General features: G+C 51.5%; 2 protein-coding genes across 2 annotated transcripts in view; both read right to left on the reverse strand.

The window, feature by feature from the left end:
* Positions 1-23,952, reverse strand: part of LOC101948039 (junctional adhesion molecule A-like) — a 333,339-nt gene that overhangs the window by 51,385 nt on the left and 258,002 nt on the right. The gene's annotated exons all lie outside the window — the stretch shown is intronic.
* The window catches only part of KCNJ9 (potassium inwardly rectifying channel subfamily J member 9), a 31,708-nt gene continuing 19,840 nt past the window's right edge, over positions 12,085-23,952 (reverse strand). The window contains exons 3-4 of the mRNA XM_005293759.3: positions 13,158-13,454; positions 12,085-12,795 (exon numbers count right to left, since the gene is read on the reverse strand). Coding sequence (XP_005293816.2) covers positions 12,737-12,795; positions 13,158-13,454 — 356 coding nt within the window. The 3' untranslated portion in view covers positions 12,085-12,736. The remainder of the gene's footprint in view (positions 12,796-13,157; positions 13,455-23,952) is intronic.

Genomic DNA, 23,952 nt, shown 5'->3' on the forward strand with positions numbered 1-23,952 from the left:
TAACAAACCAGTGTGTATAACTTGTGCTTAAGCCCAACAATGACAAAAGAATGTGTACACAGCTAATTCTCCAGGGTTACCCTTTGTTAACAGTACAGTGCATGGTGCCCGGTGTACAGAGCCCTACAATAACAAACCACTGTTTGCATTGGAAAAATATCTGTGAAGGAAACAGATTTCAGGGTGAGGCTCCCAGGAAGCTACGGTAAACACCACAGAGAGGAAAGAGTTAAACATTCTCAAATGCGGCAGGTGATAACGCACCTCTCAGGACTCCGGGGTTCTCTGCGCATCTCCACCACTGGCCTTCTGTAGGCCCTTGGGTAAGTCAGCCTTCTCTCTGTGCTGCAGTTTTCCTGTCTCTAAAATGAAGCTGTGCTTTGAGATCCGTGGCTGGGCAGCCCCACAGCGCTAAGCAGCGTGAAGTAATCTTGTACAGATGTTTGTTTCAAGTGCAGTGGAAGGGGAGCCACTGTAATGCTGCTAATTTTCTTACGCCTGTCACAGCTAGAGTTTCTAACCGAGGTTAGGGCCCTGTGGCGCCAGGCGCTGCACGGACACAGAGCGAGAGCCAGGAGCTCATGATCTAAATAGATAAGACAGGTGGGAGGAACAGAGATGGGCAGGAGCTTGGCCAAGGTCCCACAGCAGGTCACCGGGGTGCTCCAGATCAGGGCCTGGCCCTATCCTGGCCCCGGCCGCCCTGTACTTACCTTTCTTACGCTCTCTCTCTCTCCCTCCGTTCCCAACCTCCCCGCTGTCAGGTCGCCTGTGCATTTCCTTCATTCATTTTGCTGCCTCTCTGAGCACAGCTCTTTATTTGGACTAGCCACCCCCAGGGGACACAGACTTCAAACGCCAAAGGATTGTGGGTATGTGCTTTCCTGCCCACCCCTGCGGCGATGTCTCCAAAGCTCTTCTGCTTCGTTCCCCCCGTTTGCGTTCCCCACCCCCCGCCGCCCCACTAGGTTGATTGCAAATGTTTTCACTTCCCCTCTTTTTTGGCGGTGAAACTGCAGCTTCATCACAGCTCTCGGCCAGCTCCTGGCGCTTCAGCTCCCAAGCGTGTGCTGTAAGGTACATTCAGTCCCTCTGTGACCTCTCCTCCTTCTGCACCGCATGCGCGCCGCAGTGCCAGCCAGAGCCAGCCAGCTGCAAATTGTGTGTAAATGGAACACGCTTGGGAAATGTGAGTCGAGCCTCCCTCCCCCCCACCCTCCACTTACTGCTCCATAGAAGAGTATAACAGCCTACTACTGCTACCTTTAGTTCAAGTGGCCGGGCTGTGCGGCTGAAGCTCCAGCAGTTCAAACCCTGTTGAATTTGTTACGTAAATGCCCCAATCCCTGTTGTGGAAAGGAGCATAGCTTCTCCTTGCTTTACCTCCTTCATCAGCAGCCATCCTCCACCCCAGAGGTGGCTGCATTTCTGGGGGGGGGGGGTGACTCCATTTGAGGTGGGTAAACACCAGAGAAGGAGAAGAATCAGTTTGGCACGAAGGGGCACATCTAGGAGTGATGGGGTGGAATGAAGGAGGAGAGAATTTAAACTGACTGTCCCCCCCAGGGAAGGGGTGGGAGCCCCCTGTTGTGGGACAAGGCCCAGTAGAACACAACAAAGGGTATAATCCTTCCTGCCTTTTCCAGTATGATTGTGCAACCCCTGCACACGGGCCAGTGTCAAATCTCAACGATCCCTGTGTCAATGCAGACACAGGCCATGGACGCCACGGAAGTGACTGCAGATTTACTCTCCACTCAGAAGCCACCTAGCAATCCCTGTGGTGCTTTGGAGTCCTTCCGTCCGAAAGACGCCACGGCAGGTTTTGTGGGGAAAGGCTCAAGACACAGAATCTGCAAGTTGTGATGGCGTGCAAATGGAACACGCTGGGAAAGTGCGTGTCAAGCCCGCCAGTGACCTGGTCCACGTAAGAGGATAACAGCCTACTACTGCTGCTGGCAAATGGGCTCGGAACACCCCCAAGTACTGCACTGTTTGAATCTGAGGGTTAGTTTGAGCCCTTTGTAAAAAGAGTATCCATGCACAGCTCAGCGTGGTTATTAGTATTTCTTGTCTGTATTTCAGCAATGCCTGCAGGCCCCAGGCAGGATCAGGGCACCATGGCACTAGATGCTGTATGCATCCATACCAAATAGTCAGTCTCTGCCTCCAGGAGCTCACACTGTACCAGCAAAGTGCTCACTGCTTCCACTGGCTGTGGCAGACTGACAATTTCCTGCAATCTCCTGAATGAACATAAGTTCAGTCTTATTGGATTTGGTTAATATCTTTGGGATTCAGGGCCAGCTCCAGGCTCCAGCGGAGGAAGCACATGCCTGGGGCATCACATGCTAAGGGGTGGCAGGATAGCTCAGTGGTTTGAGCATTGGCCTGCTAAACCCAGGCTTGTGAGTTCAGTCCTTGAGGGGGCCATTTAGGGATCTGGGGCAAGAATCTGTCTGGGGATTGGTCCTGCTTTGAGCAGGGGGCTGGACTAGATGACCTCCTGAGGTCCCTTCCAACCCTGATATTCTATGATTCCATCCTGGTGGCTTTTTTTTTTTTTGCTTGGGGCAGCAAAAATGGTAGAGCCGGCCCTGTTGGGATCCATTGTATTAAAATGCAATTGTGTGTGTGTGTTATTGTGGAATTGTACATATTGTTTCCATAGGAAGGGTAAATAGGAGATCAGCAGGGGGCGATTAGGCGAATTCACACAGGTTGTAACATCTCCAGAGAAGCCGCCCCCCTGGAGACGGGTCACATATACTGGTTCAAACTGGATTCTCCAGGGACCAACATCCAGAGAAAGGGTTTTTGGATAAAGAGCCTGGTTTTAAACTGGCTCAGGGCCTTCTCCCTGATCCAGCAAATGGACAGGACCCCAGGGCCACAGACGGTCCCAATCCTTTGGGAAGGGTTGGAAGGACGGGACCCACTGAGGCCCCATAAGACGGAGCACTTATTCAGAGCTGAAGCTGCAATGAACTTGTACCAACAAGGGCTGGGTGTCCGAAGGACTCCTGCTGCCAGAATCCATGAGAAGCGTGGGAGGAATGCTGGTGAGCTGATTAGCAGGTACGTAGGTTCTCTAGTTGTTGGCATGTGTTTAGTCTGTAATGCTTTTACCTTGAGAATAAAGCAGACGTGTCTCGGAAGTGCTGCAGGGTACCTTATAATCGTAGCAATGACACCAGGTAATAATACTGAACAGGCAGGTGGAGAGAGGCAATTTCTCCGAAGAGAAAGCCACCAGGTGTCTTGGGCAACCTGAACACATGGCAGGGGACAGTGCAGCCTGGAGGTTAGGGTGACCAGATGTCCCGATTTTATAGGGGCAGTCCTGATATTTGGGTTTTTTTCTTATATAGGCTCCTATTACCCCCCACCCTCTGTCCCGATTTTTCACACTTGCGGTCTGGTCACCCTGCTGGAGGTACCCCAGCCAGAAGGGCTCCACCCAGAAAAGCAATGCCTGGGGAGCTGGCCTCCTGAGAGAGTGCGGGGCCTTGCTGGGCCACTGAGGGGAAAGACGGGTGCAGTTGCCCTAAACCAGCCTCCCTGAGTGAAACCAGTTGAGCCAGCAAAAGCTCGGCTGTGCCAGTATAATGGCTTCTGTCGCAGATCGTCCCCAGGCCCACAGGGCTGTGCTAACGGTAGCAGGACAGGCCTGGCCCGGGTAAACACAGGTCTTGAGGCCAGTCTGTCTCTGCTGGCGGCCAGGCGCTATCCCTTGCTGCTGTTACGATGATCATCACCGTGCACGTTTTACAGCAGCTTTTCATCCATTGAGCTCCAAGCTGGTCAGTCTAGTCACCCGTTTTACAGATGGAGAAACCGAGGCATAAAGATTTACTCAAGGGCGAAGCTGGGACTAGACCCCAGGTCTCCTGCCGCTCAGCAGCACCTCCGTGAGCCAAAGGGGAAACCTGCCTTGCTTTTCTTTGCAGTCCAAACGCCACCTGGGCCAAGCTCTGCCGGACGGGCGGGCCGAATGCTGGCAGAGCCGTCGCTGGGGTGAATGGGACTCGAACACTGACCTGGACAAATCTCCCGGCATTTGGTGCCTAATGAAAACTAAATGTCCTATCACCAAAGCTCAAAACCTCTATAACCCCCTCCCTCAATGTACCCCTCTGCCCCCGCTTCCATTGCCTTTCCCCTGTGCTGCAGGGAGATGGGAATTTGCCAGTGATCCCTGGCGCTTTGTAATTATTTATTCCATTATAATAGCTTCCCAGCCCCTGCCCCAGCTGGCCTCCTGCTGCAAGGAATGGATGGGAAATAGGTCAGGGATAATGTTTGTCTATCGGGGGGGACAAAGCATTATGGTGGGGGAAGGGAGGACATAAAGGGTCTCGCTTGGGATTATGTTTATTCCCAGGGTCCTTTAACGACAGCACTTGGGCCCTGTGTGATGATCGCTGAAAACAGACAGAGCTCTTATTAGTAGCATTAGGGTAGAACCTGGTGGCCCTGACTGAGACTGGGGCCCCACTGCGCTAGGTGCTGTTTGTGCATATAGGAAGAGACGGTCCCTGCCCCAGAGAGCTCACCATCGAAATAAACCAGCCAGCCCCAGAGTGTGTGTGGGGAGGGGGGGGGGAGGGGGGGAAACTGAGGCACAGAGAAGGGACACAACTTGCCCAAAGTCACCCTAAGGTGCCACAAGTCCTCCTGTTCTTCAACTTGCCCAAAGTCACTCAGCAGATCAGGTGTCCTGACTCACCGTCTCATGTCACAGCTACAAACTGACATCTATCATCTGTCAGGGCCCCAGCTGGGATCAGCGACTGTTCCCAGGGCACCTCCAGCCTGGCTGGAAGCGCCAGGAATTGCCCACCAGGGCCCATTCTCTTGATGTTCACTCCCATGCTTGGAGGTGCTTAGAAGTGGATAGCGGGCGGGCGTGGCGCAGTGAGGTCTAGACAGCCAAAGCGGTGCTGGAGCAGCCGGCTGTGGGGATGGCCGGGCTGAGCGCCCCACGCCACAGACAACTGAATCCCCAGTGAGTAGGACCTAGGCAGCAGGGAAATCTGTGTTAAGGGGCCAACCCACATGGGTCACTTAATGGAGGAAAGTGGAGGAGGATTTCAGTGGGCCTCATTCTCCTTTGCCCGGCTCCCCTGATCCTTGTGCCCAATCTTCCATGGCCCTGATCCTTGTGCTCGATCCTCCCTGGCTTGACTGGCACCTTGCACCATTATTTACAGCAGCACAAACCAAAACTGTCGTATTTCACATCCACTTTGCCCTGCTGTAAGAGCCACACGGTGACTTGTGGCCAGGGAGTTTGTGGGGCTCTCTCACAGCAGCAGGCTGCTGCCTTGCACAGACTGGGCTGTAATTAAGTCCCAACGAGCCCTTGTTTGCTGCTGCAGACTGAATGCCAGGCTCAAATCCCGGCTCTTCTCTGGAGCCGGGCCTCCCTGCGTTCAAACAGCAGAGACAACTCTGTGTGCAGAGGTTTTATTTGGAGCGGCTTCCACCAGCCTGAGCTCAGGAATGTGGTCCCTGTTCCTCGCCATCCCAGGAGATCTGGTTCATGCAGAGCAAAATCCAGACCCAGGCTGAGGTGGGAAAGAATCCAGCATGGAAACGACGGGGCTTGCTATTTATTGTGTGTATTTTTAGATCTGGCCACTGCAGACTAGACACATTTAGCCTGCAGAGGAGGGACACATTTTTAACAAGGAGGGGAATTAACCACTAGAGCAGCTCACCACAGGCTCATGGATTCCCCATCACTTGGAGTCTTTGTGTCAAGACTGGTGCTTTTCAAAAAGATACGCTCTAGCTAACCCACCAGATATGGGCTGGATGCAGGAATCACTGGGTGAGGTTCTCTGGCCTGGGGTTATGCAAGAAGTCAGACTAGATCTCAGTGGTCCCTTCCCGCCTGAACTCTATGAATAATCCCGAGAGAATCACTGATTCGGCAGATTTCTCCTCTTTCTTGACTTGCAAATTGTCTGTGATCAGTCCCTGATTTCCTACAATTCATTGGTTGTTCCCTGAAGGCTCCCACGTCACTAATGCTTGGTTCATTGTTCTTTCAGCACAGAGGTTACAACCATTCCATCTCCAACGTGCCAGCTGTGCCCATTTTATTTTGACTGGACACATGGTATCATTTCCAATATCCAATTTCCAGCGCTTTTATGGGACACTAATTAAGTGTGCATCATGTATACCCCCATCTTCTGGGCCACAGAAGAGGATAACAGCCTACCGTTGGTGCTAGTTGATGGACTTGCTCCATTCGCTCAAGAGTTAGAGGCTCCGGCGCTCTTTGTGATGAAGGCCACGGGATCATTTCTCTGCGATGACTCGAGGCGGAGTGGGGTCAGCTGTTGCTCAGCGAACAGTTCAGAATTGGCTCTCGGATGGTTGCTTAAAAACTGCTGGAATAGTGATGGGATGGGAGCACCGCCATAGCCAGCTCCAGTGAGCTCGGCCCACATTCCCAAGGACTCAGCACCTGCATCCAGAGCTAGATTGTCAGGAGAGTCATGCACCCAGCAGGGTGAGTGCTTGGGAAAATCGGGCCCCTAATGGTCTTTGGCCTGGGCCATGCAGGAAGTCAGACTAGAGGTTGCTAATGGTCCTTTCTGGCCTTAAAATCTATGAATCACAGGGAGGAGTGTGTGTGTGTGTTAAATTAGAGGGACCTGTGTTCTCCTCCCCGGGCACACTGATCCCCATGAGGTCCAGGCTGGTGGGTCTGATTGAAGGAGCAGGGTCGTGTTCAGGCCGGCCCAAAATCTGTTCCAGTCAAACCCATCGGTTGTTCCACTGCCAGCATCCCAGTGCCTACGTCCTTTAGAAACCAACGTCTTTACCTCCCAGGTGACTGTATCCACCCAGGTGCTGGAACCAGCCACTCCCTGCAGTGGGAGCATCAGCCCAGAGCAGCAAGTGACACAAAGCCACAGCCCTTCCTTTGGGAGGGGAGGGGGCGGCTCGGGGGCACAAGGAAAGCCGGGCAAAGGAACTTTACCTGCTGCCAGATGTAGAGAGTAATTTTGCTTGCTAATTAATTAACTGGTACACGGCACTTCCCCACTGATGGGAAAACAGCCGCTGAGACCAGAGCTGCCCTGAAAGGTTCCTCTGCTGGCCCAGATCTTGCTCAGGCCCCACTAGCAGCGCTGGGCTGGGAGGCAGAGGAGAGATGCAGTGGCAGAGGATGCTCTAAGGATGCAGGGCAGCCTGGGCCTGGGGGTGGGGGGGTGCCCTGTGGTATCAGGCTCAGCAGGACATGCTACTGCTGCCACCAAGAAATAGCCGGGGGCTCGAATCATGCCTCCAGCAGCCCCAATGAGCAAGGAGTCCGCGGTCTGGCCACGCCCACATGCCAGCAGGCCACACCCCTTTGGAGATGTGTGGCATGATAGCTGGGGCTCTCCTAGCACTGAGCAGGGGTGCTGGGTGGGTATTCTGCCTGCTCTTGAGTGGGTGTGTGGGAATGCCGGTGCCCTGTCTCTCCTAAAACACCGGCTAGCCTAGCTATAGATACAAACGGAACCCACCACTGAAATGCAGCCACCTCTGGGACAGAGCAAGGCAGCAGTTCAGCAGCCACATGGCACCCATGCAGCAGGGCAGGGCCTGAGGGAGAATCCTGCATGCAGCTGAACCTGGAAGGAGGGGTTTAGTCTGACCAGGGTTAATCTCTGTGCTCCAGCCACAAATACCATGGGATCAGTAATGACAAGTGGGCCCAGTCTGTGCTTTCCCTTTTATTCGAGAGGCAGCGAGCACCTCATCAGTGCAACCTAGTGAGCCCCCCACGCCCCTCCCTGCAGTGAAACACCCCCAGCTGAGCCCCCCACACCTTTCCCTGAAATGCAGCTCATCACACCCTGCAGCTGGCAAACTGGAGCCATCAGTCATCATGGAGGAGAAGAGATCTTCACCTCTGGAGTCGTAAGCTTCCTGCAACACCTGAGTTTTCCATGCAGGTCTCCCAGCCTGGTCCTAGCCAGCTGTGACCCAGCTTTGCTTTGGAGAGTCAGTGAGCTCCTGGCCCAAACAGGGCACAACTGATCCCTGACGGGAGATTCCTAAGAGCCAATCTTCCCTAGCAGCGCAGCATGTTCCCAGCATTCTGGGGTTCTCATGGGGCTGGCCCTGCAGGCTCCGACTCTTGTCTGAAGCCGCAGAAGAGCCCGGATGGAGCGAGCAGGCAGAGAACACGGCCCCTCGTTTAGTGAGGGCAGCCTGAGCCAAGTGGCTGTGCAGAGCTCAGCTAGCGAGTCCGGGGCTGGCAAGGCAGAATGAAATCCCACGCTGTGCCCATTGTGCCAGCGTTCCCTCTGGTACAGTGACATCTGGGGGCAGGGCCAGGCAGTGGCTAACCTTCGAGGAAGAAGGGATTTGGGGTGAAAACTGGAACTGGTTGACTTTATTTTTTTGGTCTGAACAAAGCCATATTCTGAAAGTTTTCCGTGGCCTACTGCAGTTGGGTAGCATCCCTTTACCGAGGCTGGGAATTCTCTAGCGAGCAGCCTGCCTGTTTGCTATTGCAGAAGCCACTACAACCTAACAGAGTAGCAGTGTATCCATATGCTAGGCCTTGTGGATTTAGATACAGCTAGTAAACACAGTTATTCGGAAGCCAGCTGTGTTCATGTCGTCTGGATTCTTATTATCGTGTACAGAGCAAAGACACAGCATTTGCAATAGACATTCCCCTCCACTCCGCCCCACCCCCAATTCTTCATTTTTTTGTTCCACTTTCAGTTTCTGGGCTGATTTAGTTGTGTTTGTTTTTTCATCAGCAGTTTTCACTATTTGGTCTCATCACTTGGGGGGAGGTTTCCACCCTGCTCCACTCAAACAACACTGGATTCTGAAAATAGGAAGTGTTCCTGGAGTGAAAAGCACCGGCTCGGGGAACAAAAACAACCACCAAGAATTTGATTTTTAAAAATCCGTCGAAAATTTGAAAGAGGCCAAATTGGTTCAGGGCAGTTCCAAAACCAAGAGGAGGAAAATGCATTAATGGTTTTTGAAATGTCTGCAACCTTTTAGGGCTGTTTTGAGCAGCTCTACCTATGTATTGTTATAGTTAAGGACCCCACGGTGCTAGGCAGTGTAAAAAGCCCGCCCTGGGCCCAAAACGCTGACAAGCTAATGGGATGGATGCCCGTCCAGATTCTCACAGATATTTAGGTGCCTGACTCCCATTGGTCTCAATGGGGGGAGGCACCTAAATACCTGTGCCTTTGTCAGCAGCCTTTTAATAATCCTTTTGGTGGACAAACTGCTGCTGGAGTAGAATCCTTCCTTTTATATTGATAATTTGTATAGAAGCCTCAATCCAGAGCAGACCACCACTGTGCTAGGATCTGTACGCACACAGAAGCAAAAGACAGTCTCTGCCCCGGGATGTGTCATGGTGCAGTGGCCGTATCATCAAAATTAAAGCTGGGATCTGCTTCTCTTTCTTCTTCTTCTTCTTCTTCTTCTTCTTCCTTTATGTCACTTTTCCTGGTGGGGGGTCACAGCGGCAGCATGGAGAGTTGGGAGGACCAGACCTCCTTTTCCTCCGCAACATGTTCCAGCTCCTTCTGGGGGATTCACCAGCATTCCCAGGCCAGCCGGCAGATATCGTCCCTCCAGCATGTCTTGGGTTGGCCTTGGGGCCTCCGCCCAGTGGGACGTGCCCGGTAGAGTTCCAATGGAAGCCTCCTAGGGGGGGCATCCTTATCAGGTGCCCAAACCACTTCAATTGGTTCCTCTTGATCTGGAGGTGTAGCGGTTCTATTCTGAGACCCTCCCGCAGAGCCGATCTCCTCACCGTATCTCAGAGTAAGCAGAGCCACCTTGCAGAGAAACCTCATTTCCGCTGCTTGTACCCACAATCTTGTCCTTTTGGTCATTACCCAAAGTTCATGACCATAGGTGAGGATGGGGACGTAGAGTGACCTGTAAACTGAGAGCTTTGTCCCAGAACTCAGCTTCCGCTTCACCACCACGGATTGGTACAGCGCCCGCATCACCGCCACACCAATCTGCCGATAAAAGTGGGTGGAGTCAAGTCGGGCCACCTACGTAACCTGGCTTTGACCAGCCTGAAAAGGAGATGGGGACCCATCTTGGGGGCTCACTATCTGTGAGGCGAAGGGTGGGGGTCGGGTGCGATGCCAGAACGGCAGCAGGAGGGACGAAACATGACAGACTGGCCCTCCGCAATGGAAACTAAAGCTGGGATCATTAGTAAAATATTGTGGGGCGTGGGGGGAGTTGGACACATTTCTGCCACATTTTTTCTGCATGTGAAAAAAAAAACCTAAGATTTGTGACATTTTTTCACAGTTTTTCACTGAAAACTTCCTCCTCCAAAATTGTTGTTTTGTTAGTTTCCATCACAAACCGTTTTTGTTTGATTTGTTGTCATGCCGATGCCTTTCTGGAAGAGACGCTTTAGCCAAACACAGTTTATAGGGCTCTAATCAGGGGAATCTGGGTGAAATATAATGGCCTGTGATATACAGAAGGTCAGACCAGATGGTCTAATGGCCTCTTCTGGCCTTAAAACTCGGTGGCTGTATGGATTATTTCTAATTGTCTCCAAATACATTTATGATTGGCCACTTGGCATCACATGGTGTTTTCTAAAAAAAGCTGGACTGCTCCAGAAATGGAGGGTGTGTCTGGAGAAATCACAGTTTTGGATCATGCATGTTATTGGCTTTGAGCAGAAGCAGGACTTTATCCTAGCATGCCTCACAGGGCAAATTATACCCTACATGGTGTAATATTGGGTCTAACATTATCTCCACCATATAGATATTCATGAACAAAGTGGCTAGCCAGTACACATGCAGGGGAACCCAGATCTGATGGTTAAATACACGGACGGCATTGTGAAAAACGATTACTGTCCTTCACCCGGACTGACCCAGAGAGTCCCCATTTTTGGATGTTTTTTTCCCACTTGGCACACACAGAACAGATCTGTTCCAGCGATGACTCCATTGCCGGATGCTGAGGAAGTGGAATTTGGAAGCTTTTTCCAGGGCATCTCTCCGTCTCTTCCCCTTTCTAATCGCTCTTCCAGGCGTGGAGTGTTAAAAGCCAAGTTCCCAGAACTCAGGACTGGAGTGCCTGATGCGAGATCTATGCAGCCTCCCCTCTAGCTCTCAAGCACTCTCAGCATCCAAGTGCCTGTAGCTACAGTGCAGATGCTACTGCAGTTCAGTGCCACGTATCTCTCTTGCTCAGCTTAAAAGCTCCACTCTGTGGTGTTATTGGGAACTCTGCCCTCAGCCACGCAGGCCCCAAGTCAGTAAGACATTTAAGCATGGGTTTGGGGGTTGGACTAGATGACCTCCTGAGGTCCCTTCCAACCCTGATATTCTATGATATTCTATGTTTAAGTGGTTTGCAGAATAGGGAGCTGAGAAGTGCCTCTTTTTTTCTCTGGCCATTTTACCAGGAAGATGTTGATTTCTCACTGGTTTGAGATGCATCCATTTTTCGGTACCCACCGTGGCTCTGGTTTCCATGGGTGCTGCTGGGCAGCCAAGACAACAAGTGGAGCAGGTGTCAGCAGCATCACTGGAATTCAGACCCTGGGTATCTCAAACTGGAGGCGCCCATAACTAGGGTCCATTTTTGACAAAATGAGTCCCATTGCGACAAGAGACCTGTTCCCTAAACACGTCTCCAAGGCATGGTCCTTGGAGACACCGACCCTGGCTCTTGAAATCTGGCTTCCCCTTGATTTAATTCCCTTTGTTTTTCGGTACACAGGCCAAAAGGCCAGATCCTCAGCTGGGGTGAACAGAGACAGCTCTGGTGAAGTCAGTGGACTCTGGGCTGGGAACTGGCAGGGCTGGCTTCTATTCCTGGCCTTGGGTGAGTTGTTTCCCCACCTGCCCTTTGTCTATTGGGAGCGCTTGTGGGACTGCCTGTCGCTGGGTGTGGATGTGTGTAGCACCTTGCACCATGGGTACCTGTGCTCAGGAGTGGTCCTCCAGCACTGCCGTAATATAGCAGATAATGGCGCAACTCTGGTTTATACCAGTTGAGGATCTGGCCCAAAGTCTTGGACGGCAGAGGGGAGACGGCATGTCCATTTCAAAACCTTTTTTTATTAAAAGAAAGCAAGAGAAACAGCAAGCTTGGGAGCTTTGGGGGTGCTAGTGTGTCTGAGTGCGGGGGAGGGCAGGGCACTGGGGACGCTCTGCAGGTCACCCGACATCATGCTGCCCATAGCCGATCCTGGTCTTTGCTGTAATTCTCTCTCATTTCCTTTTTATCCATCTACCCTTCCTGTTCATGAGTTTAATCTTTGCATAAATCCCTCAACCTGCTGAGTTACCCATCACAAAGCCATGGTTGACCACAGAGCTTGTCTTCATGGGTCCTTTCTCCAGCTTATCTACCTATGTATTCCACTCCTTGACATTCTCCATCTATCTCTCCAGCTATGCAGATACACCAGTGCATAGCCCCCGTCCATCCGCCCCATGGTCCGTGCACCCAGTCCCTCGCTCCTCCATACACTTATCGAGCTGCTCCACACTCTTCTGCTTCCATAGTCATCTTTCTGCAAGGCCATTCTTCCAGCGCTTCATACCGCGCACCCGTACGCTGAGGACAGCTACTCCTCTTCTGTTGTCCCGTTCACTCATCCGTCTTGTTCTTAGGTCCATCCTTCCATCCCACCTGTTTGCTCCAAAATGACACGCCATCCCATGCTTCTATACAATTGATGTCACTGCTATAAAAACCCTCCTCCTGCTCCTTCATGGAGCGGGCCTCGTTCATTTATCTGTACAGCTATAAAATAGACATATGTTTATAAATATCTGATTTATTAGCTGCATATTCACCCCTTGCACACAACTCCGCCATATCTGCAGAGTTGCTACCACTACCCATTTTACCCTGTTTTATAGACCCAAATAATGGGGTACATCTGCCATCCATTTATCTCCCCATTCACTCTTCTCTCTACCTCCTTCGCCAGCTATCACTCCTTCTTCTGTCCATCCCTCCTTCCCAAACACCTGTTGCTTCATGAGTCTCCTTCCTCTCATCCTTCTACCATCCCCCAATCTTCCATTCTGCGCCCGAACACTTTGTCCTTGGCTGGCTCTGTCTCCCCACCTCTGCACCATTCCATTACACCTTGGACTCACTCTCCGGGTTGGCCAGGCTACCGTTCCTCTCCTTATCCCCTGCTTCTTTCTCTGTCCCTTCCTCCACCTTCTCGTCCAGCCGGCTGGGAATGGACCAGTAGAGGTGGGCGTCCATGCGGGCTGTGGACTCAGCCAGTTCCTTGGCGCTGCAGCTGGGCGTGGGCACCTCGAAGGTCTGGTGAAAGCTGTTGTAGTCCACCTCGTAGAAGCCATCCTCCAAGCTCAGCACTGACATGAAGCGATGTCCCCACAGCACCTCGTCCATCAGGTAGGAGCTCCGGGCCTGGCAGGTCATCCCTAGGGAAACAAGCGCAGCACTGATAAGGCAATAAGGCCCAGGTGGGAGGGCACTTGACTAGGATACAGAAAACCAGGTTTCTATTCCCAGCTCTGAGCTGCTGGACAACCTTGGGCAAGGCACTTCCCCTCTCTGTGCCTCAATTTCCCCTACTAACCGGTGTCCATTTAGACTGGAAGGGTCCGTCTACACTGCAACTAGACACCCATGACTGGCCCATGCCAGATGACTCTGGCTGCATGGCATGCAGGCTCAGGGACAATGCGAACATCTACACTGCAATGAATCAGCCCCACAGCCTGAGCCCAAGGCAGCTGGCAGGGGCCGGCCGCAGGTGTTCATTGCAGTGTAGACATAGCCTAAGAGCCAGATTTACACAGGTATTTAGGTCCCTAAAGATGCAGTTAGGTACCTCAATCCCTTTGAAACTCTCGCCCTAAGTTCTTCAGGGCAGGGATCATCTCTCATTGTGTGTCTGGGCAGCCCCTGGCACAATGGGGCTCTGACCTCAGCTGGGGCAGGCACTATCTCACACCCCCTGTCTGTGCAGCACTCTGCACAACAGGGGCCTGATCTCAGTTGAGGCCTCCACACGTTACCAGAAGATTAATAATAGTCATTGGAGCCAGCCTTGTTGCTGGGTAGACAAGAGATGGGGAAGACGGCAGTGTGCTCACCTCGCCCAGGGCGCTGAGCCTGGTGACTGGCCAAACTCTGGGGGGAAGGAGGAAGGCTCACTAAGTCGATCAAAGGGGTGATGAGAGGAGGAGAGCTCTCCCTGAGAGAATGTGGGCGACCCCCTGACTGTCTCCCGCCTGAGAGAATGTGGGCGATCCCCTGACTGTCTCCCCTGCCTGAGGGGAGTGCGGGCAACCCCCTGCCTGTCTCCCCCTGCCTGAGGGGAGCGCGAGCGACCCCCGGCCTGTCTCCCCTGCCTGAGGGGAGCGCGGGAGGCCCCCTGCCTGTCTCCCCTGCCTGAGAGGTGTGAGGGTGATCCTTTGACTGTCTCCCCTGCCTGAGGGGAGCACGGGTCATCCTCTGTCTCCCCTACCTGAGGGGAGTGCAGGCGATCCCCTGACTGTCTCCCCTGCCTGAGGGGAGTGCGGGCGACCCCCGGCCTGTCTCCCCTACCTGAGGGGAGCGCGGGCAACCCCCTGCCTGTCTCCCCCTGCCTGAGGGGAGCGCGAGCGACCCCCGGCCTGTCTCCCCTGCCTGAGGGGAGCGCGGGAGGCCCCCTGTCTGTCTCCCCTGCCTGAGAGGTGTGAGGGTGATCCTTTGACTGTCTCCCCTGCCTGAGGGGAGCACGGGTGATCCTCTGTCTCCCCTGCCTGAGGGGAGCGCAGGCGACCCCCTGCCTGAGGGGAGTGCAGGCGATCCCCTGACTGTCTCCCCTTGCCTGGGGTGTTGCCTATTTTGCCCTGAAAGTCGTTTGCTGAACTATTCTAGCAGAGATAAACTGGACTTAGAAACACCATGGAGGCCCCCTAGGCTGTGAGGACTTTCCACTGCGAGTAACACCGATTGCTGCAGCAGAGAGGTTGGCCCCCTGAGCGAATCAGTCCCCTCATCACCTCACTGCACTCAAGCACCTTCAGGCCTGCAATGACTCATCAAGGCACGTGGGTTCCTCCACATTATGGAGCTCACTAGTGTGGAATAAACTGGACTTATGAATTCAGGGAAATCCACCCTGGGGCTGTGTTACCTGCAGGTTGCATAGTGTTACGCATGTACCCACTTCAAATCCACCTTCCTCTTCCCTTTACATGCTTTGTCTGTATTTCCCCTTGTAAATAAAGTGTGCCTTGATTGTTGGCTCATCTATTATGGAGGTGTCAGAAGAATATATGTCCACGGTGTCAGGCTAATCATAGGAGTAAATACTGGGTCAGGGATAGTTGAACCACATTGGGAGGTGAGGTTGGGTTCCTAACTTCTTTAAACAGTCAGGGAGAGGCACCACTAGTTAGCAGCAAAGAGCCCAGGGCATTGAAACCCAAAGCAGAGTGACACCGGGTAAGGTCTCCTGTTGATCATTAGCTGCCCTTAGGGCTACAGCGATCCATAAACCTGCTACAATTCTAATGGCTAGTGACAGAAAGCAAAGCCGAGGACATTCTAATAATTATTCAGTGCATTGCAGAAGAAGGGGCTAAAGTGAAGCTTCTCCACGAACCCAGCACATGGGCACAAAGGTCTGGGTCTCCATCTGCCTGCAATTGGTGATAGACAGACAGGTTCCTACAGCTGCCTGCTCCTTTATTGAGTCTACTAAGCTTTTAACCACAGTGACATCATGTGGCAGTGAGTTCCACAGGCTAATTGTGCGTTGCAAAGAAAAACATCACCAGTTCCCTTGGAGTTGCACTGAGTGCTGCACCTAAGGAATGTTCCTTCGGGTGCTGTCTTTGCCATAGGGGGCCAGCAGAGGTCAGGGCAGCCTCGGAGAATACATGCTGGCTGCTGGGCCAAGAGACAAGGAGGTGACAATCCTGGGGTGAACAAGGGCCAGGAGGTGGGAAGTGCCCCCATTGCTGTTTACAACTGGCTTAGTTAGCACATGTTGATTGGCAATCAGTGAACTCTGGCTTTGTCTTCACTGCAGTAAAAGGAGAGTTTTCCCATTGCTGTAGCTCTCTTGCTGGGAAATCAGGCTGGAGTCAAGACACTGGAGTTTTTGCCATAGTTGAAGGAGGTCACACCTGGCTGGGGGAGCCTATAATGTCAACCCTACCTAGCTATATTGCAGTAAAAGCTACAGAACCTTGTCTCCACTAGGGTTTCACAGTGAAAGCTAATTACATATGTCAGTAGGTTAGTTATCTCGCTGAAAGAACACGCCAGTTTTGGCAGTGAAGACGTAGCCTCGTTCACACATGGAGTCGATCTGGAATAGTTAATCCATTTTAAATTCACACTCGACCTTATTCTGGGTTAATTTTCATGGGCATGGAATCAGAGGGCCCATGTTCCTTGAAGGGGTTATTGTTGAAGGGACACCAGGGGAACAGGGCGCTGGTAGAGTCTGGCTGAAAGCAACTCAGCCAAATGGATACAGCAGTACACAGGATTTAATACTTTTCCACGTGTTCACATGCGCCTGCATCCAGCTTCACTCATTGCTAATGAAACACAGATAAACTCTCAGGCCTGGGTTACCCAGTTTTTGTCTTGGTATAAAAATGTTGGTTGGGGGTGTGTGATTCTTTTACCCCGATAGTTAGGCTGTGGCTACACTAGGAGTGCTGTACTGGTATAGGAACACCAGTATACTACACCCACAACATGCTTCTGGTGTGGAGGTAACTGTATCCCGAAGAACAAGCTACAGCAGTAAAAGTTCAGTTTTGCTGGTCTAGCGGCAGCTACGCTACAGACTTCTGCCAACACAGCTTTGCCGGTTTGGAATCCAGTGCTGGCAGAAGTCTGTAGTGTGAAGTCTGTATGATTGCTCAGAGCTTCAGTATGAAACTGGAGAAAAGCCTGTTGAGAGTTTTTGGGTTAAGTTTAGAGGCGAGAGTAACAAGGGTGATGTCGTGGTGGACGTCCGCTATAGACCACCAGACCAGGGAGATGAGGTAGACGAGGCTTTCTTCAGACAACTAACAGAAGTTTACAGATCACAGGCCCTGGTTCTCATGGGGGACTTCAATCACCCTGACGTCTGCTGGGAGAGCAATACAGCAGTGCACAGACAATCCAGGAAGTTTTTGGAGAGTGTTGGGGACAACTTCCTGGTGCAAGTGCTGGGGGAACCAACTAGGGGCTGTGCTCCTCTTGACCTGCTGCTCACAAACAGGGAAGAATTGGTAGGGGAAGTAGATGTGGGTGGCAACCTGGGCAGCAGAGACCGTGAGATGGTTGAGTTCAGGATCCTGATAAAAGGAAGAAAGGAGAGTAGCAGAATATGGACCCTGGGTTTCAGAAAAGCAGACTTTGACTCCCTCAGGGAACTGATGGGCAGGATCCCCTGGGAGGCTAATATGAGGGGGAAAGGAGTCCAGGAGGGCTGGCTGTATTTTAAAGAAGCCTTATGGAGGTCGCAGGAACAAACCATCCTGATGTGCAGAAAGAATAATAAATATGGCAGGCAACCAGCTTGGCTTAACAGAGAAATCTTCAGTGAGCTTAAACACAAAAAAGAAGCTTACAAAAAGTGGAAACTTGGACAGATGATTAGGGAGGAGTATAAAACATTGCTCGAGCATGCAGGGGTGTAATCAGGAAGGCCAAAGCACAATTGGAGTTGCCGCTAGCAAGGGATGTGAAGGGTAACAAGAAGGGTTTCTACAGGTATGTTAGCAACAAGAAGAAGGTCAGGGAAAGTGTGGGACCCTTACTGAAAGGGGGAGGCAACCTAGTGACAGGTGATGTGGAAAAAGCTGAAGTACTCAATGCTTTTTTTTGCCTCGGTCTTCACAGACAAGGTCAGCTCCCAGACTGCTGCACTGGGCAGCACAGTATGAGGAGAGGTGAGCAGCCCTCACTGGTGAAAGAACAAGTTAAGGACTATTTAGAAAAGCTGGACATGCACAAGTCCATGGGTCCAAATCTAATGCATCCGAGGGTGCCGAGGGAGTTGGCTGATGTGATTGCAGAGCCATTGGCCATTATCTTTGAAAGCTCGTGGTGATCGGGAGAGGGCCCCGAACAATTGGAAAAAGGCAAATATAGTGCTCATCTTTTAAAAAGGGAAGAAGGAGAATCCGGGGAACTACAGACCAGTCAGCCTCACCTCAGTCCCTGAAAAAATCATGGAGCAGGTCCTCAAGGAATCCATTTTGAAGCACTTGAAGGAGAGGAAGGTGATCAGGAACAGTCAACATAGATTCACCAAGGGCAAGTCATGCCTGACGAACCCGATTGCCTTCTATGATGAGATAACTGGCTCTGTGGATATGGGGACGTGGACGTGGTATATCTTGACTTTAGCAAAGCTTTTGATAGGGTCTCCCACAGTATTCTTGCCAGCAAGTTAAAAAAGTATGGATTGGACGAATGAACTATAAGATGGATAGAAAGTTGGCTAGATCGTCGGGCTTAACGGGTAGTGATCAACAGCTCGATGTCTAGTTGGCAGCCGGTATCAAGTGGAGTGCCCCAGGGGTCTGTCCTGGGGCCGGTTTTGTTCAATATCTTCATTAATGATCCGGATGATGGGATGGATTGCACCCTCAGCAAGTTCGTGGATGACACTAAGCTGGGAGGAGAGGTAGATAAGCTGGAGAGTAGGGATAGGGTCCAGAGTGACTTTGACAAATTGGAGGATTGGGCCAAAAGAAATTTGATAAGGTTCAGCAAGGACAAGTGCAGAGTCCTGCACTTAGGACGGAAGAATCCCATGCACCGCTACAGGCTGGGGACTGACTGGCTAAACTGCAGTTCTGCAGAAAAGGACCTGGGGATTATAGTGGACGAGAAGCTGGATATGAGTCAACAGTGTGCCCTTGTTGCCAAGAAGGCTAACGGCATTTTGGGCTGCATTAGTAGGAGCATTGCCAGCAGATCGAGGGAAGTGATTATTCCCTTCTATTTAGCACTAGTGAGGCCACATCTGGAGTATTGCGTCTAGTTTTGGGACCCCCGTTACAGAAAGGATGTGGACAAATTGGAGAGAGTCCAGCGGAGGGCAACAAAAATAATCAGGGGGCTGGGGCACATGAATTATGAGGAGAAAAACTGGGTTTATTTAGTCGGCAGAAGAGAAGAGTGAGGCGGGATTTGATAACAGCCTTCAACTACCTGAAGGGGGGTTCCAAAGAGGATGGAGCTTGGCTCTTCTCAGTGGTGGCAGATGACAGAACAAGAAACAATGGTCTCAAGTTGCAGTGGAGGAGGTCTACGTTGAATATTAGGAAACACTGTTTCACTAGGAGGATGGTGAAGCACTGGAATGGGTTACCTAGGGAGTTGGTGGAATCTCCATCCTTAGAGGTTTTTAAGGCCCGGCTTGACAAAGCCCTGGCTGAGATGATTTAGTTGGGGTTGGTCCTGCTTTGAGCAGGGGGTTGGACTAGATGACCTCCTGAGGTCTCTTCCAAAACTAATATTTTATGATTTTATGACCTGGACTTAGAGTGGTATAAAGGTGCTTTATGATCTAAAGATGAAAAGTGCTATATAAATGCTAGGTATTAATTATTTTACTGGTATAGCATTTTCACCTACTCGTGTGGGAATAGCTACACCGGGATAAGTACAGTTATATCAATATAATGTGCCCACCCTCGGGGGATTGGGCTCCTATCTGCATCTTAGGCACCTAAATACCTTTAAAAGTCCAATCTCTAGATACAGCAATGATGTAGGTGGGATAAGAAGTAGGAGAGAATAGAATAGAACCCAAACAGCGAGGCCCTGCTGCATTTCAGCCCCACTCCCAGAGCAGGACTTAGGTTGCCTGGTTCTAGGACTCATCACAAACATCTGTGTCCTGGAACAAGCACTTGGGGAGAGTCCAGACCAGCCTGTGCAAATATGTTAATTATCTTGAGTTAATTGACAATCAATTTACTTGAGCTATAACCTCTCCTGTAGAGGGACTTGCCTCCAGGGAGAAAAACTAAGGGCTGGTCTATACTGGGGGGGGGTCGATGTAAGATACGCAACTTCAGCTACAGGAATAGTGTCGCTGAAGTCGACGTATCTTATTTCGATTTACCTCCCGTCCTCACGGCGCAAGATCGACGGCTGCGGCTCCCCCGTCGACTCTGCTACCGCCGCTCGCCCTGGTGGAGTTCCAGAATCAACGGGGAGCGCATTCAGAGATCGCTATATCGTGTCTAGACAAGACATGATATAGCAATCCCCGATAGATCGATTACTACCCGCCGAATCGGACGTACCCCAAGGGGTGAATTTAAATGGGTATAGTTATATCAGTATAACCTTCATATGGACACTTATCTCAGTATAAGAGGGGTCTTTTTTGGTTTAGCATATGTCACTTGGGAAGGGGGTTAAAGATAAACCAAACAACAACCACTCTTGTACTGGAGTACTTCGTGTCCACATGGCGAGTTACACCGGTATAACTATAGGGGTTTTTAACTGTCCAGGTACAATGATAGTGGTATGATTGATAATGTTTTCCTGTGTAGACAAGCCCCCAACAGGTTTGTGGGAACCTGGGACTGGGTTTGGATTTGTAATAAAACCTTTGGGACGAGAGAAAAGATTGGTAGAATCATAGATTCTAAGCCCAGAAGGGAACTAGTTTGACCTGCTGTATAACTCAGGCTATAGAACTTCCCTGAATTAATTCCTAGTAGAACTAGAGTAAATCTATTACAAAAATATCCAGTCTTGATTTAGAAATTGCCAGTGATGGAGAATCCCCCACAGCCCTTGGTACATTGTTCCAATGGGTAATTACCCTCACTGCTAAAAATGTGCACCTTATTTCCTGTCTGAATTTATCTAGCTTCCGCTTCCAGCCATTACATCTTGTTATACCTTTGTCTGCTGGACTGAAGAGCCCATTATCAAATGTTTATTCCTCATGTAGGTACTTATAGACAGTGATCAAGTCAGCCCTTAACCTTCTCTTTGTTAAGATGAATAGATTGAACTCCTACAGCCTATGACCACAAGGCAGGTTTTCTAATCCCTCAATCATCCTCTTGGCTCTTCTCTGAACCCTCTCCAATATATCAACATCCTTCTTGAATTGTGAGCAGCAGAGGTGATAGAATAGAACGAGAACTAGTGAGAGAAAAGAGAAACAATTGTGAAAGACTCCGAAAGCAGAATGGGAGAGAAAGTGAAATTGATCAAAAGGAGCGAAAAATACGTGAGAGAAGAGAGTAAATGAGAGGGTGATAGTGAAAGAGGAGAACGGGGAGGTGGGTTGTTTGGAGCTGGAGGTTATGTTGCAGTGTGCACATCATGTAGTCAGCTAGTTGGCATGGCCCGGCGCTGCCATCCATTCCTCTTACACTCACATTCACTCCAGCCATCCAGAGGGATTAGCTTTGTATTATCGCGATCAATCGAAGCATTAAGCCTCAGCCTGGATAAAAGATACATGGATCCTAATTAATGCTGAAATCCCTCGGAGAGGGAACCAGGCCCACCCTCTCAGAAGACAGAGCGCAGGCTCTGTCGGGATCCACAGAAGAGCTTGATGGGGTCCAGACAAGATGTAAGGAGGTGAAATTCCCATGGTGCTAGTGCCCTGAGATGGGGCGGAGGAGGGAGGAGGAAGGGGTATGTGGAAAGAAAAGATGATCAGCTTCCAAAATTAGGGCCAGAGAATCCGTGACACGACATGGTTTATGGGTTTCATGCCCACCCTGCTGGGGCACTGCCAGTACAATCCAATCCCAGGAACAACCCCCTGCCTCCCCCCCCCCCCCCCCGCCCCCAACACTTACACTGGTTGCAGGGCACATAGGGAGAGGGCATCATAGCTCATCATGGAGCATCAGTGAAGCACCAGTGCCACCTCCTGGTGCAAATGTGCCATGCACCCCTTTGTTTACAGCTCGCTTCTGCAACCACGGCCCCAGCCTAGCTGGTGTTTCCAATGCACTCGTCACCATTGTATCTGGAACCTCTTCTGGTTGGCGCAGAGGATGCCCTTTGCCTGCAGACACTGCCCACTGGGAAGGATCAAAATACAGGCTGCCGGTTTGCTTTCAAAGGGCAGATCAGAGCCTGGCCAGAGAGACGGATAATTCCTGGGAATGGAGTGTTCAGAAAGGATCCAGCCGCCGCGTGTCTGACTGCACTTCCCCCCCTCATTTGATAACCATTAGCAATAATAACCGGAGTGCCCAGCTGGCGAATAATGCGCCCGCGTGTGAAATTCAAATCCTGTACCTATGCAATAGTCACTTCACCTGCCAGCAAAATGCAACCACCTCTGAGGCAGGGGCATCATTTCAGAAACATTCAGGGGTGGGGCCATGTTGTGTCAGCATATGGAAGATGATATGTGATTATATTGTATCTGGCAAAGTCTGGGTGGGGAGTGGAAGAGATAATGGAATAGACAGACCTATGAAAAGTCGGGGGGGGAACCAAGTTTGAGGGAGCAACCGCCCCCTTGCTCCAGAGCAAATAACACCCTCACTCTGGGGCGGGAGCAGTTGTTTAAAGGCTGCAGAACGATGCCATTTGACAGTCATAGGCGTCTGCATGGGCATACACAGCTCCTTTCATCTGGCTGGAGTGCACCGCAAAGACAACCCTCAGTTTCATTGTGCCCCTATGTCAGCGGGCACAGAGGCAGCATAGCCCATAGGTCGGAGCAGAGACCTGGGACTCTGAAGATCTGGGTTCTGCTCCTAGCTCTGTACTGTGTGACCTTGCACAAGCCCCTTCCCTGCTCTGTGCCTCAGTTTCCCCATCTGTAAATGCGGGGTTATGATGCAACCACCTGTTTTGAGCAGAAACTTCAGGAACAGTTTTGTAGGATCATTAGGATGATGATGATGTAATGTCACTGTAACATCCAATACTGGCCCCCTGGTCCGCTAGGTGCTGTACATCCACCTACCAAGAGGCAGTCCCTGCCCCGAAGACACTGCAAATAGACAAGATAGACACAGGACGGGAGGGGACTGCGAGGCACAGGCGTCACACGGCAGGTGTGTGGCATAGCTCGGGTCTCCTGATTCCCAGGGCAAGGCAGTGGCTTACCCACTCGCCCACACTGCTTCTCTCACAGCCCACCGCCTTTGTTCCATAAGAGGCCTGCTGCAGCTGTGGCCTTGCCAGAAGGATCACAGGGCTAGAGAAGACGGGGGGCTGATCCCCAAGTCAATCCTCCCACAAGGGAAGCACGTAACTCTCCCCCAGAGGGTGCATCTGCTATTGACCTGCTCCTACACTCGCTCAGAGCCAGCCAACAGGCAGAATTCGCCACTGGTGACATGGCCCTGGGTTGCCGTGGTGACGAACATTGCACTTAAAGGAAGGGTTACATAACTCCCCATGGCGGGGAGAGGAAAAGGTTTAAAAAGAAAAGCTGCTGTTCCCATGTCCAGGAGCAAGGGACGAGGGAGAGAGAAGGAACAGGAAGGCCGTGAGCCCCGGGAAGATGGAGCCCCAGGGAGAATTTTTTCAACGAATCCCCAGGAGGCAGGATCCTGTCCTTAATCATCTCTGTGCTGCCCAGAGCATGGCAGCCAGGCTGGGCTGCTGCTGAAGCCATCACTTCATCTCCCCTCTGAGCCGAAGTGACACCGGGAAATTTCCACAGAAAGCCTGGGATTTGACACTATTATAATGAGACCTAGTGCACCTCTCTAGCGCTTCTCCTCAGTAGCTTTCAGAGCAGGTCAGGATCCTTATCCCCCTTTCACAGCTGGGCAAACTGAGGCAGAGTGGTGACCTGAGCTGCCCAAAGTCACCCAGCCGGCCAGTGACAGAGGCCGAGAGAGTTCCCGGGGCTCCTGAGTCGCTGTCCAGTGCTCTATCCACTAGAACACACTGCCTGCCATTTTGGCAGCTTACTGCAATGTTTAGATGGCTAGGGCATGGTCTCTGGGT

Source organism: Chrysemys picta, chromosome 20 (assembly GCF_011386835.1).
Source record: "Chrysemys picta bellii isolate R12L10 chromosome 20, ASM1138683v2, whole genome shotgun sequence".
In the NCBI taxonomy this organism is placed as follows: domain Eukaryota; kingdom Metazoa; phylum Chordata; order Testudines; family Emydidae; genus Chrysemys; species Chrysemys picta.